Source organism: Gobio gobio, assembly GCF_949357685.1.
Source record: "Gobio gobio genome assembly, chromosome: 5".
NCBI classification, from domain to species: Eukaryota; Metazoa; Chordata; class Actinopteri; order Cypriniformes; family Gobionidae; genus Gobio; species Gobio gobio.
Genome location: NC_137101.1, coordinates 18,186,857 through 18,204,811, shown reverse-complemented (window position 1 = coordinate 18,204,811; position 17,955 = coordinate 18,186,857). Strand labels below are relative to the sequence as shown.

The 17,955-nt window shown below is 40.5% G+C and overlaps 1 protein-coding gene across 5 annotated transcripts in view; it reads left to right on the top strand.

The window, feature by feature from the left end:
- The window catches only part of sox5 (SRY-box transcription factor 5), a 233,559-nt gene extending 216,767 nt beyond the window's left edge, over positions 1 to 16,792 (top strand). For all 5 annotated transcript variants that reach the window (XM_079817426.1, XM_079817427.1, XM_079817425.1 and 2 more), the window contains 5 exons: positions 3,452 to 3,624; positions 8,625 to 8,727; positions 9,027 to 9,200; positions 10,605 to 10,821; positions 12,634 to 16,792. In XM_079817426.1, coding sequence (XP_079673552.1) covers positions 3,452 to 3,624; positions 8,625 to 8,727; positions 9,027 to 9,200; positions 10,605 to 10,821; positions 12,634 to 12,928 — 962 coding nt within the window. In that variant the 3' untranslated portion in view covers positions 12,929 to 16,792. The remainder of the gene's footprint in view (positions 1 to 3,451; positions 3,625 to 8,624; positions 8,728 to 9,026; positions 9,201 to 10,604; positions 10,822 to 12,633) is intronic.
- Positions 16,793 to 17,955: the final 1,163 nt, after the last annotated feature.

Genomic DNA, 17,955 nt, shown 5'->3' with positions numbered 1-17,955 from the left:
CTCTAAGGTCATCACTCTCCCTTGCTTTTTCACCAACAACAAAAAAAAAGTTTTAATCTCCAGATCACTGTAATGTGAAGCGTGATCTACAGTTTTGTTGTGGGTTATTAAACTGATATACATCTCTACTTTAAACAAGTCATTTTAAATGTAAGAATATCTCATAACCATCTCTCTCTAGTGGGGTCGGTGCTCTTAATTAACACCTCACACATTTTTTGACCCCCAATTAAATTGACTGTCAGGAAGTGTGCTGGCTCCCACACACCCTTTGACCTGTGGCCATTTTAGCAGATTCCAGAGATATGACTTTTAAAAGAGTTCTCTACTCCATAATTTCAAATGAAAGCATTTAATCCATCCTATCCAGCATTAGCGATCGGATTAGGCCAGATAAAGACTCATAATCTAGCACAGGTCTTTGTTAGATCTATCCTGGCGAGATAATACTCCACCACACACACGCACTAGCCAACAGATGCCGCTAACGGCTTGGGCGGTTAAGCTGCTGAGAATAATACAAATAATAGCCATGAAAAGATGGTTGGAAACATCCTTGATATGCTTGGAGGCAGATGTTGCGGAATGGGCCAAATTAGACTGCTTATGGCTTTAATATAAGTAATCTCTGCTGCTTTTTCCCCCCACTTTTAAGATTTCCATGAGCTTTGGTCTGAATAAAAGCCCACAGAATGGTAGACAGAGAGAAATATGAGACAAATGGCACTTTTTAGCAAATCTCTGAATGTAAAAAAGCAGATTTGAGAGATTTTCATCAGACTTCAGCATCTGTTTTCAACTGGATTTCTTATCCTTCATTTGTGTGTGTGTGTGTGTGTGTGTGTGTGTGTGAGAGAGAGTGTTGCTCTATTCCAAAACGTAGTGAGCTGGAGGTTGGGCATTTTTGTCAATTTCTCATTTCGATCATCGATAGGTCTTAAAAAAACGAGTATCCGGGGGGGCGGGACAGGTCCGTCATATGAAATATGAAAATACTGCTATGAAAATTATTGTTGACAAATACAAACGTGACATGAAAATATGTCTATGAAAACATGAACATATGACAAGAAAAAATAACTGCTAGATGATGCATCAATGTTTTGGAAAACCAAAATAACCGTCTTAAATAACCCAGTCAATAATATCGGGCATTGCATTTGAGCTTAAACTGTGAATACACCACCCTGCAGAGCTTTGCTAGTGGGTTAATAAACTCAAGCAAACGAATCCTATATTAGATTAATCAGATATACACCTATTAAAATTTACATCTGCCCAAAAGGACGTGAATGTGCACGTGAACTAGTTTTTACAGTCTATGGTTTGAAAGGGAAACTCACATTTTGAATGCGCTCTTCCCTTAACAACAACGCTGATACACGGGGAACTAAAGCACAGTGAATTTACAACATACTATTACAATCTTGTTCTCATTATAATGCTATGTATATGACAGATTGGCACTGCACATCTTGCAAAATCGCTGCATTTTTCATTATCAAAGTGATTATAGACATCACTGTGCGTTTTGAAATCCATAATGAGAAACAACTTTTAATAAAATATAGGTCTACTGTTAAAAAATATGAGAACAAAGTAACACTGCCGCATTATTAATATCATCAATGATTTTGAAAAAGAAATAACCTATCTAAAAATAATATAACCATCCTAAAGAACCCAGAGTCGATAATGTTGGGCATTGCATTTGAGCTGAAACTGATGAGTGAACAAACACCAGTCGATGTAACGGCAGCACTTTGTTAGCTGGTTAATAAACTCAACCAAATGTGTCCTACAGTATATGAGATTAATCAGATATAAACAACATAAAAGTAATCTTACAACTTGCATCTGCAGACTGACGCGAGTGTGCGCGTGAACTTGACCATGCTCTGATGTAACTCTCGTTGTGGATTTCCTTTAACAGTGTGCTGATACACGGGGAACTAAAGCACAGAAAATTTACAACATTCTATAACAATCGTGTTCTCATTATGATGCTGTGTATATGACAGATTGGCGCTGCACATCTTACACTTAACTGTATTTCATGATCAAAGTGATTCCAGGAATCACTGCAGTGCACGCTTTCAAATCCAGTTTCATTTTATTCCGCCGGTCTGGAGGGCGTGCTGTCTAACGTTAACCAATCAGACCTCAGGTTCTGCCCAAAATGCCGTAATAACCAATAAAAAGAAAAATAGACAAATTATATAAGTCAGGGCCCTGATCATCGTTTTCATGATCGATCGTCGCCATCACGTTCGAGTACTCGAGCACTCTTGCCCATCCCTACTACAGAGGCAACTTTTTAAGGCAAAGGCTATCCCCAAAGGTAGACACCTTAATTATGCATCCTCCTTCATAGAGAAAGCAATCACAAAATGCATTTCAAAATCCAATACAGCAGTCAAAGTGATAGAAATGTTGATTATAATTGAACAAAGTATCAATAAAAACTAGTGTAATGCATAATGTTACCCAGAATTTGTCTGCTATGAAGAACATTATGTAGGTAATAGACAGTGAGGCAGCTAACTAGGTTTCTGAGTGTGTGTGTGTGTGTGTGTGTGTGTGTGTGTGTGTGTGTGTGTGTGTGTGTGTGTGTGTGTGTGTGTGTGTGTGTGTGTGTGTGTGTGTGTGTGTGTGTGTGTGTGTGTGTGTGTGTGTGTGTGTGTGTGTGTGTGTGTGTGTGTGTGTGCGACAGCTTTCTGATGACAGTTTCTGCTGTAAATAAGAATAGAGATTTTATTTTCAGCTTCACATAAGGCAACCACAGATCTCCAACCAGTTTTCATTATTCTAGCACTTCATGTTTAAAGTAGCTGACAGACCATAATGCTAGCTGTTTGAACTAAATGCTCATATGCCTGGGCTGCATTTCCCAAAAGCATCGTAAGCCTAAGTTGATCGTAGAACAATTGCCACCAATGGTCTCTACGATCAACTTAGGCTTATGATGCTTTTGGGAAACAGCCCTGAGAAGTCAATATTTGTCATCCACACTTCTTTTTTCTGTTTGCTTTGAGTGAATGTTGAGAGCTAGTTGTGCCATAGGCAGGTTGAGTCACAGAGGTGACAGTCAAATGGTCAGTGTGTGTATGGTAATGTTAACACAAATGCTGATAGGTGACCTCACAGCACGCTCAGTGCTAATGTGTGATGCCTGGAGTGCCAGTAGTGTTTTAGTGTTGGGTGACTTCACTTTAAGTCCATACATTGAATCAAAAATGCTTTAAATGTTAGTGGCAAGTACCGAAAATGTTGATGAAATACTTCTAACCCAACAATATGCTAAATTGTTAACAGGGCATGGGGCGATTTGGTAAATGCAGGAACCATTTGAAAACGACTGCTTTATATCAACACAAATTTAAGCTTTATCTGTCTGTTGTCTTAGTCATACGCCTATGCTCTGTCTCACTCACACTTGTCTTTCTTTCAGACCTGCTGTCATCTATCACCTCCGGCGGCTACCTGAACGACCATGAGGCCGTGACCAAAGCTTTCCAGGAGGCCAGACAGATGAAAGAGCAGCTAAAGAGAGAGCAGCAGGTACTGGACGCCAAAGTAGCGGCAGTCAACAGCCTGAGCCTCAACAATGGACGCTCAGAAAAGGTTGGTTTTACTCTGAGTCTGGACTTGCATTTACACACTCACTCAGTCTTTCAGCTTGTGACAGACAAAAAAGTCTGGAGACCCCGTCTTGCTCCTCACCAAAGAATAGACGAAAATACACAAACAGACGCGTTAATTACAACAGAACGTGTTTATCTCTGAACAAAGTGATTTCCCAAAGCTGTTCTAGTGAAGAGGGGGAGCAGAGGTGACTAAGATCTAAAAGATCTTTTGTTGTACGCGATGGCTATGTCTGGGAGGCAGGCTGAGGGCAGGCAGGGCGCAGTGAACAGGACGCTAATTTTAATGGCGTAGCTGATGCTAATGTGAAGTGACTGGAGTGACTCCTCGGCTACACGGCTAAATTGGGCTTGTTTGCTAAACACACTGGAGTCAGCTGGTCCACAAGCCACAGCACAGGAAACGCCTTCGACCGCAGATAGTAAAACACGCTCGCTTTCTGTGGAATTTGCATACAAATGCTTCAAAAAGCAGAGTATGTCAGTAAACAAGCATTAAATTATGGACACTTTCACCTCGTCCACCTCTAATGATACGATTGTGCACATCAGCAGAGGAAGACGCTTGTATATACACAGGTGTCCTTGTTTCCTGATTTTCTCCGCCACACAGAGATTTGGCTTATTTCATAAACCTTTGTGTGTAAACTCATATCAACATCATCAAGTACACAGTAGGTAAATGCTTAAAGCATGTTTATGGGTGCGTTGATCTCAACTTCAGTTTAGCACCCGCACGCTCACACTTTGCCGGTTTTTTTTCTTCCCTTGCTCAGGCTTAGTGGCCGTGCTGATTGTTACTAGGTTAATGAAGGTGTATTAGGAATAATCCACATCTCCCAAGCACTCTATCCTTATTATGATTTACCACAGATCTGCTGCACTTTAGCCTGACCATAGCTTTACATCCTCATACACACAGCTGCCATCCACGTTGCACACGTTTTGAGTAAAGAGTAGTGATGCACCGATCATGATTTTGCATGGCCGATTCCAATACCGATTTTTTTTCAAGAAAACTGGCCGATTCCGATACCGTTTTTTTTTTTTTATTTTTTTTTTTATACACAATAAAAGAATGAAAGTATACATGAACAAGATGTTTATTTGGTATTTAACAGGCTAAATTGGCTTTTGGCTAATGAAAACAAGTCCACAATCTGAAATTAATGGGATATTGAATTGGAAATTAAAAGGCTTAAAGGTGAAATTATCCAAATTATCCAAAAACAAATATATTTCGGCTTTGTCACAAGTTAGTCTGTTTAGTTCTCATCCGATCCAACACGTGAGAAGCTGAGCTGAACAAACGCTCACTATCTACGCTTGTGCAGGGCGCGAAGAGGTAAGCTCGTGCAACTTCAGCTCGTGCAGGAAAGCGGCTCTTCATTCCCTTCAGCATATCTCGTCTCTTCCCTCAGTTCTCCAGTTTCCGCGTTCGCGAATGATTGCAATATAGGCGTATGTGCACGCGGGCGCACTTCCAGAAAAATCGGCAGAAAAATACAAAGAAAACCGTTCCGATTTTTGGCCGGTCAACCGGTGCATCCCTAGTAAAGAGGGTTCATTTTTGATTAAGGCCACACATTGAAATACTGAGAAAAAGGGCAGATTGGGTGCGGCCAATGCGAGGGCAGCACACGTGAAGAGAGGCAGTGTTATCGCTAGCCGCGTTTCCATTACAGATTTGCGCAAAACTTTTGCGATATTTTCTAAAAGTCGATAAAAAAATATTGCGAAATGACAGCGTTTCCATTAACTGATGTTATGCGACTAAAATAATTTTTTTCCTCTTGTGATAAATCATTCCAAAAATTATGCTACGCATGTTGTTAGGTTTATGTATATCCCAGCCACCGCACGCCATTATTTTTAATGGAAAGAGACGTGCGACTCCAAGCACTGATGGCAAGGAAAGCACCTTATAGCCTACTTGAGCGGCACATATGAGGTGTTCGATAAATTGTGGCATTTTATATTCTGTTGTTTTTTATGAGTTTAATAAAGAACTCGTCTTCTGTCCAAACATATCATCATCTGTAAAGAATGATCGACTTTTACGTACGCAGGTTATCAGGTTACGCATTGCCACATACAGAGACAAGCGAAAAGTTTTAATCTTCATGGTGGTGGTAACTCAAAGGTTTTTTTTACCACTTCGTTATTTTGGCTTGGAATTTCGTTTGTTGGAAATATAAACTGAATTTAGAAATGCTTTTGAAATGAAAAACTTTGCGTTTAATAAACAAAATATATTTTTTAAATGCAGACAGCATTTGGAGTGGAGTGCAAAATAATCTGTTCCCGGAGTCCACGGCCTTTGCTTGTGAGTGTACACAAATAAAAGTAGACATGTTTATAATTATGTCTTGCACTTAGCCTATCTGTATGGCTAAAAATGACGGAGTATTGTGAGTTTCCGCTGGAAATGGAATAAGGAAAAAATCCATCAAAAGGCACCGACGACTTCGTTGGACAGAGGGTTAAAGAAAAACGTAGCCTATTTAGTTTCATATAGTTAGGCTATGTCTAAATATTATAATCTTTTAATTTTCTTTTAATCTTTTAATGTTGATTATGAAAAGTGAGCAGCATGAGTAAGGCACATAATCAGATGTCTGGAGACATTTTGTGAATTGTGTTTTCTAGAAAGTTCTTTCTTTAAAATTAATTTCGTTTTGTATAAATTGTTTTTTAATTTTGATCAATGTTTAATCAACTATTTGGCTGTATATTTAATAAATAAGAAGCAAACCAAGATTGTCGGGAATGATTGACGTGCGTAACTGGCCTGTTTCCTCAGTCTTTGAGCAAGGCTGAAACTATATTTCTGTTTTAATACATTTCTTGAATATATGTCTTAATTACAGTAGACCTATAGATAGTTATGATATTTGTGGTTGCACCGGGGTCCGTCATTATAAAGTTACGCCACTTTCCTTATTAGGAGTAAATATAACGACATAGATCTCGTTATTAGACATACTTGAGTGGAAAAAAATTATATGTAGGCCCTATGTAAGAGATATGCATGAACGGACCAGATGACCTGTACATGTGAAAAAACTGTTTCCATTGCAGTTTTGCGAAAATTTCCTTTTTCGAATTGCCTGAAAAACCACCTCATGCAAGCGTAAAAACTTTTTTGCGATATATGGGAGTTTTTGCGAAATTGACGCGTTTCCATTGGGCGTATTTTCAATTCGCAATTTCAATTTGCGCAATTTGAAGGGTAATGGAAACGCGGCTAGTGATCTCTGTCTTAGAGAAAAGTGGATGTTGGAGTTTTTGCAAGCAAAGTTTTCTCTCCCGCATCTGATGTGTTTTAGATTTAAAAAGGACCTTTCTTATAAAAGTAGCCTTTACGCCCTTATAATCATTAGTTACGTCACATCTAAGACCCATGATTTTCTACTTAATAGTGTTCTTTGCAGGGGTGTGTGGGCTGGGCGTACTCATTCTAGAGAGCATCTGATTAGACAAATCTGTAGTGCAGGATGAGTCCTGATCAATATTTTTTGTCCATTTTCTTAGAACACAAAGACACATTTTTAAATGTGTATTTTGTCAACTTTTAGAAGTAGGTTGGCTTCAGAGATAACAGACATGGACTAAAAGCCTCAAAATTAAATGTTTTACTCTTTAAAACTGGATCGCGGGGATTTGTGCTGAAATGCGACAAGGCAAGCAGTTGTTCTCTCGCTATTTTTTTCTGTTACCCAACTTTACCTCCTACGTGACTGAGGTCCGCATCAGCCAGACCATTTGATGTTTGTTTTCCTCTTCAGCCCATTATCTCCTGATTTTAGACAATTACTGTCCCTCTATGTATTAACCTCAACTCTCTGAGAGAGAGTGCGCTGCGCTCTTTGAACTTATTCCCTAGGAACACATGGTACGGTCAAACCCTGCCTTGTTCCTAAACCCTTTTGTGTCGCACTAAGATAAATGGATTGTGGGAGATGAGCAAGGTCAATCGTCTACGAGATGAAAGAGTTTTAGCGTCGATCCAAACAAGGTTTAGGCTCAGTTAGCCTCTGCTGGTATATGCTGTAACTACTCCAGCTTAAAAGCATCTTTCTCCATTGACAGCCAATCAAAATGAGCCATGTATTCTGACAAAATATCATTTGTGCTAGCAACATGCGCATACAAAGCTAGTATTTCATGATAGTGTAGTAGATTTACTTAATGAATAGGAGTGTTAACGGATAGCTTTTGCCAATATTCCAGACCTTCTTGTGCTTGTGTATAAAGCCGAAGTTTTCGTGTTGTCACATTATCAAACCTGATCATCTCTCTCTTTGTCTCTCTGGGGAGAGATTCTCTCTCCATTACACATTCATTTAAACCCCACTCACTAACTCAGTCTGAACAATTAAATCTCGATGGCTGCAAAATGGTGTAATGCATTTCATTACAGAGTCGCAGAAGGCCCAGGTCACTCTCTAATGGTGAGGACTCTGTCTGCGAGTGTGTTTTAAACGTAGCGTGGATTCAGGATGGAGTCTAATTGACTAATTAAGCCCCAGATGCAGCTCCGGGGGGGTGACGGGGGGTGTGCATGTTTAGAGAGAGCAGGGGGTGTTGTGTTGAAATATGCAGCCCAGCTACATTAGCCATGTAAATGCATAGTAAATCTCTTTTTATTGGGTGTAATAAATACCCAGGAGGCTGTGCGGTCCGGCCCCGCTCTCATCTCTAGAGCGCTCGCGCTCTCTAATGCATTGACCTCAGGGCTAAGTGAGAGAGACAGAGATCGAGCGAGTAAGAGAGGGAAAGAGTAAGTGTAAATAGATTGCAGGTGGCATCCAGGCTACTCATATTTGATGGATAAACATTAACTCACATTTTCATTCTTTTTTTTTTCTTCTGATTCTCTTTCCATCCACTTGATTCATCAGTTCATTGGTGTTTATGCTAATGAATCTGTTGATTATGAATCTAAATGGATTGGTTGTATACTGTGTGTGTTTACAGGATAAAGCTGCTCTTGAGAGCCTAAGCCAGCAGTTAAAACAGTCTGAAGAGAGCAAGTTCACTCACGCAATGATGGACTTTGGCATCAGTGGAGATTCAGATGGTAAGATACTTTTTTTACCTTCCATCGTAAATTCCTCTCTCAAACACGTTAAATTAAACGTGAAGTAAAAATGGACCCTATTTATTTCCCTATAATCTTAATTATAATCTTGTTTTTATTGTAATCTTGGCGGCTGAAGCTACCCTGTTGTTGACTGCAAATGAGCTTTTAATCATGCTCCAGTGAGATTTGAAGTGCCAGTTTGAGTTTTTTTATTCAATTGATCACAGCCAGCCATTCATTTGTCTTATTTAATGTGTGCTGTACATATGAGGATGTTTGTCGCTTTCCTTCTACAGGAAGCCCGAGTGTGTCGGACTCACGGATCTTCAGAGAGGCTCGAGGGCGTGGCAGCAGCGAACCGCACATCAAGCGGCCCATGAACGCCTTTATGGTCTGGGCTAAAGACGAGAGGAGGAAGATCCTTCAGGCTTTCCCTGACATGCATAACTCAAACATCAGCAAGATCCTCGGTAAGAGACAGTGCCAGTAAATCTCTCCAATCACTTATCAAACCACTTCAGGTTTACTAGCTCCGTCTCTTGTTTCAAGCTGCGCCGTTTTTGACTCAAGGCTTTTGATAGAGATTTATTTTCCAAACAACTTTGATTCACCACACGCTGTATTCCCTAATTGGCTGAGATTTGTGGGTACATTAAATGTGGGTGGGGCTTAAAGGCTGGCTCCTTCGGGAAGAACTATGCAGCCAGCGACAGAGAATCCCCTCTGTTCTTCCTCCTCAACACACACACACACAAAGACACACACGCAGCCCTCTCCCGCACTGCATTGTGTAACCACCGCCTAATGAATCGCTCTAGAGGGCCGACTCCAACAATGATGATATAATTCATTATGCATTAAACCAGCTCTCCAGTCTGTCTGACATTTTCTCCAGACCTCTGGGATTGTGTTTGACATTTTAAAGAGCTCCTAAGCGTTTTATAACGCCGGAAAATCTGGTTTTAATAAGGCCCCGCTCTCTCAATTGTTAACAGAAGGAGTTTCCCCTTTCCAGCACTGGGTGCATGTCAGGGCCAGTGGTGACAGCTTTTCCCCATTAAACATACAGTAGGACTGTGTAAATTCAACACAGACTCACATACACACCCTGAACACACATTTGCTGCAGGTTTTGGGACAGTGGTGTGTGTACCAGTGTGTTCACACACCTCTGTTAATGAGAAAAAAAGAGACACAGGCCACAGGTACGCCTGTTGAGCTCTAATAATTAGATGGAGTGTGTTAGTGGCCCACTTAACCTGCTGTCACCTGGAATAATGTCGCACGTCACTGTGTGTGTGTGTGTGTGTGTGTGTGTGTGTGTGTGTGTGTGTGTGTGTGTGTGTGTGTGTGTGTGTGTGTGTGTGTGTGTGTGTGTGTGTGTGTGTGTGTGTGTGTGCGTGCATGCGCTTTGGAGGGCAAAGAGCACACTCTATTCTTCTCTGTTTGACATCAGCTCCACTCAAAGGTAGTCATTAGACCAAACAAAAACCCTCTCTTAGTACAGAGTGCCCGTTTTTAAGGCTAACGATAGGCAGTTAAAAACCATACTGAAGTGTGAATGTATTAGAGATGTGCAAAATTACATCTTTTAAAAATCGAATAGTCACTGGGTTGCCTGAATGATTAGTCAACTACTCCATCTTAAAGATGCCCTGTATAATTAGACTGTGTTTGAGTTGACCTGACTCTGCTCTAGCACATTTTTTTAGGGCACATTTGCATTGGTAATATCAAAAATGCAACAGCCAAAACATGTCCTTCTAAATGTTTACGTAGCAGCAATCCCTGCCTTTCTGTCTGAAGCATAAGTGTGCATGCATGTGAGGTTCTCTAAACACCTTGTTTATTCTCTAAACACCTTGTTTTTGCAGGTTCTCGTTGGAAGGCCATGACCAACCTGGAAAAGCAGCCATACTATGAAGAACAGGCCCGTCTTAGTAAGCAGCACCTAGAGAAATACCCAGACTACAAATACAAACCACGGCCCAAACGCACCTGCCTGGTGGATGGAAAAAAATTGCGAATTGGTGAATATAAGGCCATCATGCGAAACCGCAGACAGGAGATGCGCCAGTACTTCACCGTAGGGTGAGTCTCATTAAATAACTTTTACTAATGTATTATTTTAAATCAAATTGACCCTGATCAATTTTGTAACACATTCCTGATCTAAAGCCCCGTTTCCACTGAAATTACCCGGAACACTTTGTCCCAGGAACTTTTTTTCCCCTTAGACCTGCTAGGGCTGGGCGATAAAACGATAACGATATGTATCGCGATAGACGCATAATCGATATCAATAAAAAATCCATTCGATAAAACTTTTAAAACAAATTTTTTTTTCTTCGTCGGAAGAAACCAGAGGTTGCGAAGCAAGTTTGGTTGCATGAACATAGGCACCCACTCTCTAGTAACCAAGCAACGTAGGGAGTGACAGGCTAACAGCCAATCATGTAACTGTATCATGTTTGGTTGCGCCATATTGTTGTCTCGTGTTGGATTCATTCTTCAGTAAACAAAACCGGCGTGGAGTGATAAGTGGAAAATGAGTGCCGCAGCGAGCGAGGAAATGTTGACAAAACAAGAAAACAAGTCAGCTCGCCAGTATGGCAGTTTTTTGGATTATATAAGTCTGACCGTAGTCAGACCAATGTCGTCTGCAAGACTGTCATCCCCAAGACTATCATCCCCACCAAGACTGGTAATACCACAAACTTGTTTTACCAGTCTTGTTTATCCTTTCGTCTGGTTCATCCGTCCTCCGCTGACAGCGCGTGCCTCGTTCATTTGGGGAGGTGTTGGGGATACCACTACAAATGGCTGCCCCTTCAAATAATGCCCTATTTAAGGGTATAGGAGGCGATTTCGGATTCAGCCTTTGAAACTACATGGAGAGGTACTCTGAATCAGTGCCTTATGTCAAAGCATCTAAACAGTAACAGTTTTAAAAGAAACAAAGAAATAACGGAGGCACTGCACCTTAATGTTAAGAGATCATTGTTTAGTGTTCATTGTAATTTTAGACTTGTATTTATATTTTAATTATTTAGGTGTTTTCCATGGTTGTGTTGGGATTTCTGCCTTTATAACTGGGATTATAATCAGAGGAAGGTTAAGTTTTAAATAAAAATGTTTAGATGCAAAAAAAAATTCTCCTGGTCCTTATTTTAAATAGGTCATAAAAATATCAATAATTATCGATATCGACCGATATGAAACACTTATATCGTGATACAGTTTTCAGCCATATCGCCCAGCCCTAAGACCTGCTGCTATCTTAATTTCCATCGCGGTCTAAAGTACTGTGAAGATTAGTTCGGTGACGCAGGACTGCCCACTGGATTTCGTTTCCCCGCAAATAAATGTAATAAAGCCTGAACCTCGTCGTCGGTTCATCTGTCGTATTTTTTAAACTCCATTGTTGATTCGAATAGCAAACAACTCTCACTGCATGCACCGCAACAGACTTTTAAGTTGAAATAAAATGCTGCGTGAACTCAACCAATCAGCATGTTCAGCGCCCAAGTCCCACCCCCGAAAGTTTCTGAACTTTTCAAAAGTACTACCTCGGGAGCAGGGCCGTTTTGAGGGGGACAATTTTACCCAGAACTTCATTTAAACCAGTTCCGTCGAAACGCACCGAGTACCACCCCAACGTTCCTGGGGAAAGTTCCTGCGGTGGAAACACGGCTTAACTATAAGGGATTCATCAGTGAATTCACATTATTCCAAAGGAATATGTCTATGAAACGCCTTTTCTTTTGGCTGACATCACCAAACTCTCTCATTTTTCAACCCCTCCATTTTTCACTATTTCCCTATCCAAGTACATGCATACCACAATCTGACTGTTTTCACCCAGGCCCCCGCTAACATATTGTGTTTTTTATTGTACTACAGGCAGCAGACCCAGTTGCCCTTGTCCTCAGCGGGCGTCGTGTACCCGGGTGCGCTCTCTATGGCGGGAATGCCCTCTCCACAGTTGCCCTCTGAGCACTCGAGCATGTCAAGTAGCCCTGAACCAGTCCCGCCCACCAGCCAGCCCTCATACCTCACACACAAAGGGGAGGGTCCTCGTGTGAAGGAGGAGGATCTCCGGATGGATGACGGCAACGGCGACGCCTACGACGACTTTGACTACGAAGACGACGACGGAGACTATGGCAGTGACAGTGAGAATCACATCACTCAGTAAACCTGCCAATCACAGCCATCCCACCTGTCACTTGGCATCTCACGCAAGCAAACTTCATTCTGCCCCCATACACCGTCCAATCAGGACTTCTGCAGAGCCAAGCCTGATATCCACAGCAAAGCACAGGACCTGTCAATCAAAGTGACTGTTACATGAAAAGGAGGGTCTTGTGAATGAAGTGTAACACTTGCCCTGACTCCCGCTGAGCGAACGTACCGCGGCAAGTTCTTATTGAATCACGAGTAAGCTATGACTACATAGGAAAAATGACCCTTGACCGGTTTGTTATCAAGACATTTATTACTAAGGACCTGTCAGTCGACCCGTCATAGACACTTTAAAATGGTGGACCTGTTTGTTTCTAAAGAGACACTTTTAAACCGCTTTTTTTTCTTGGTTCTAAAATATTCTCACTCAGGTACACAGTGCCAACAAGTGGCTTGTGAATGTGATTTTGTTGTTTTTGTGCTACAGTTTTAATAGAGAAAAAAGACATTTATTTTCCTCTTCACCGTAAAGCACCTGACAGGAGTAAAATGACAAACATTTCCTATTTTTGTTTTTTCTCTTCGGCGTGCTATTAGCTCAATCTCTTTCTATCATCCTCACGCCCATGTGCTCTCACTCAAAGATGTCTTTTCTTTTGGACGAAAGGATGGGAAGAGAGGGTTCGCGTCCCTTCACTCAGGAGTTTGGACACCGCTGGATGAGACAATCCCTCCTTCCTCACATCTTTTCCTCTTGACACGCTTTTACTGTTCCGTTCTCCTCTTCTGTGGGAACTTTGGATGTTGACGTCTCTCTCAGGTGTGGAGACAAACTTTAAGATAGCACAAACTCTGTGTTTGGTGAACAGCTGACATGGCGATGGTCATCATGGAGAGTGACGCCTCCAGCAGAATTATTGTACGCGTGCACATTTCTTTATGTTTGTGTGTGTGTGTGTGTGTGGATGAATGCGCCTTTTGTTCGAGGTTAAGTTAATTTTAATTACATGTAGACAGTTGATGTGCTGGTCATGTGAACATTAACAAAAAAAAAAGTATAATATTCAATACATACGATTCATGCTAGCTGCCAGATCCGTACGGAAGGAAACCGAACGTTTAATAATAGCACTGCGTTTCTCATTCTTTGATCGATTGTTCATTTGTTTGTTTGCTTTTTCCTCATTCTTTCTTTCCTGTCATTCTCATTGATTCCCCTGAACAACCTGTTTTTGTCATAACTGGATGCAGGGAACATTGCGCCTCATTCCAAAAGGAAAAAGAGGAGATGCGGAGAGAACAGCTCTCTAGAGAAGAGTCTGTGTCTGAATGGCGTATTGAAGGAGGAGAATAGAGTTCCCACAAGCCCCAGTGCTCAGCACTCTGTTTTCAAAGAACAGCTCTGAGAGAAACCAGGGCTCTCCGCACAAGACAAGCACGAGTGTACGTTTCAATCAGCGGCCCTTAATATATCTCGCATCTCTCCTCCTCCGCAGGGGTTTGTGTCGTCTCTCGCTTCTCTTTATTTCCCACACTTTTTTCCATCTATCAGTCCGTTTATCAGTGCAGAGGAGTCTCCGAGCCGTGTCATCAGTCATCCAGTCTCTGTGTGGCTCTGACTGACCCACTCCATCTTACTGCACCTGTGTGGCTGCTTTTGGCACGGCGACAGCGTCTGATTGACGGCTGCCCTAACTGTAACTACTCTGCCAGCCTCTCTCTGGCCTGGTGTGGGCATAAGCGGGCAGCTGGATGAGAGAGAGGCACAAGCTGTTAGGTGAACAGCAGCCAGACTCCAACCATTCATATATAATCGTTTTTTTCTACCCAAAAGCTGTCAACTCGCAACACATATCAAAATATATATATATATCCCGATTGCACACATGTAACTAAAAACAGACTTTTCTGGCCTACTTGAGATTTTTTTTGACGAAAAATGTTAAAGGTACTCTGACGCCTGCAGCGCTAGCCAAGTGATGACCGATCGCGTTTTGTTTAGTTTATTCGGTTCGGTTCGATGAGGTCCAGTCCTGTCTGTTGTCTGTATTTATGTTCTGCCTCCATGTCAACGTCACTCTGCTGTCGAGGTTGGGAGGAGCCGTTTCAGACTCTGCATGTCAATGTTTTAGTTTGTATTTGCAAATACTGTATTTTATTTTCATTAAAACTGCCTCTAGTGTAATAATATTATTAACAATAATTATAAGAATAGGCAGCATTTCCTAAGTTTAGTAAGTTATGTACAGTATAATTTATTATTTTCCTCCAGTTGGATTTTTTTTTATGATCGTATGGAAACTGCTCTTGATAAAGCATTATATTTAGCTGGGTAGGTATTTAGATCTAATTATTATGTTCAATATTCTGTTTTTTTGTTTTCCTTTTTTTATTTGTTCTCGTTTTTTTGTTGAATTAAGCCTGTTCTGACGCTGGTATATCTCTGAGAAAGTGGTCACGGTGAACTGCTGATATGAAGGAAAAGAGACATTTCTCTTTTTTTCCATTTTCTTTTTCTCCTCCGTGCATCATTCATGAACTCCAAACACATTTCTTAAAGCACTAGGACTCTGTACACTCGGAGACAAACATAAGAAGAACATGATATTTTTTATTTGTAATGGTTTATGTATAATGTGAAGTTTCCTATCTGTTAATTCTCTTTTACTTTTACTGAAGATAAAGAAAACAGCTATATTATACCCCAATTGTTATTGAACAGAAAAAGCGGTGTGGATCTTGTTTACTGATATTTGTCATCCTTTCCCTTATGTTTCATTGGAACATCATTGGTTTAGATGAATACATTTGTTTACCTATTGTGTCAAATTGCAGTGCAGGGTTACAGTACACAACATCTAACCCTTAAAAGGATAGTTCACCCCAAAAGTAAAATTGACTTACCTTCTTCTGTAGAACACAATAGACGACGTTTAGCAGATGCTCCGAGCTGCTCTCTTCCATACAATGAGAGTGGATGGGGACCAGGGGCTCTGAAAAGCAGAAAAAAAAGCACCATTAATGTGGTACATAAAACTGTACTATAAAAGAAAAGTCATTCACTTAAAATCTTTTTTTTTCATTCAGTTCATCGTATGCTAAAGAGCAGCTTGGACATTCTGCTAAACATCTTTTGTGTTTCACAAAAGACGTGGTGGCAGGTGACTATTCCTTTTAAGGCATGACTTCTAAAATGGTGATCAGAATGTCTGATTCCAGTGAAGCTCCATTGAATGGCCATATTAGATTGTTTTAGCTCCACACTGTGTCACCCTCTGTCAATCAAGCTCACTATAGTGACGTCACAATCACAGAATAGCCACCATCTGGTGTGACCATGCTTTCACTTGTAAGTAATTCCCACAATCATATCAATCGATAGGCACGCGTATGCTGGAGGAAGGACTGGCTGGTTTAACATACAAAGTCACGTTCTGTCAACTCATTATTTGTCGGCATGGTAACCTCATGGTCTTTTTGAACACGTACTCTGACGATGGCCTGTATTATGAACAATAATTGATAAGACAATCAAAGTCATGTGTGGAGCTCAAAACAATGTTAAATGACAACAAACAAAAAGTACTTAGAAACTTACCATTTCAACTTGAAAATCAAGAAAGATAATTATGTAAATATAGCATAGAGTTATAGATTTATATTTTGTTCATAACACAGTGTAATATAAGTTGTATATTTCTTTCTCTCTTTTATTGATGTTATTCATGCCACAATAAAAGCAAGAGTTACTGTACTCTTATGGAAAAAAGAAAAAAAAAGCAAGCCGTGGGTTACCACCATCTGTTCTAAGTTGACGTTTTTCAGTATTACTGCCAGTCAAGGCTCAAATAAAAACAGCAACGTGTTCTGTATCTCTACTGTGTGTCTGTGGCTTCTTTTTCTGCCCTACTGCAACTCACCAACTCCATAATTAAACTCTAGCGCTGTTAGATGACAGTCCAGAACTGCCAAAAAAACACCACACTGCAGCGCACACTAAATACTATCCGTCTACTCTCATGTGCCAACCTATAAAGCGATCCCAAGATTTTTTGGGCCAAACAAAGGGAATTCCCGTCACTATATTGAGTCTGGAATGACGTACGTCACACTGGACAGTAGGACACCTGCTGAGATTACAAATATTTGTAGAAGAGTGTTCATGAATTACACCGTATTGTTAACAAATCATAAGGGTTTGTCTTGATCACTCTCCCTCAGTAGGTGGTCAAAGATGTTTCATCGTTAGAAAATATTTTCATACCAGACTTTCTAAACCACTCACTTCAATTAGAAATAATATTTGTGACACAAATCAAAAAAAATTCCCAGTGTTATCATACAATTACAGCATCCAGAGCAATAAAAATACCACTTTTATGCGGATGGAGTATGTCTGGATTAGATTTTAGTCAAAATAACAAGGTCCCGGTGTTGTCCTCAAAGGAGCGTAACTGTAGGATTTGAGGTAAAAATCGCATTCATTTTCTACACAAAAACACATTTGTTTTCACTACATTACCCACAATGGGTAAAAAAAACATTATGATTATAATGGCATTATTGAGTCTTGAACCTTTTCCAACATGCTTTTTATTTTTATGTTGTACCATCCTTTCTGATTCGATTGTCACTTCAAAATTCACTCCCTTACAAAAAAGGAAACAGTCTTGTACTTCAGTCTTTTTTTCCCCCATTTTAAAATACTTTTCTGCTTCAAATAAATGCTTATAATGTTGTGACTATTTGACTTGGTTTCAAGGCTTATAACACTCAAGCGAAATGTCTGAAATGCCTCTGGAGAAAATAAATGAAATGCTTCCAAAATCAAGGCTGCTTAAAAAGTCACACTTCGCTTTTAGTAGTAGTTTTACTAGGCACTTATAGTATGTTATTCAAAAGCAGTGCACCCAATTTTACCACCAATCAGAAGGCCAGATGTAGAGAGCACAATGGATCTTGCATCCAATGAAATGACTGATCTAATTAACCACAACAAGCATGGCGGAATGGAAACGACTGAAAGCAAAATGGGTGAAG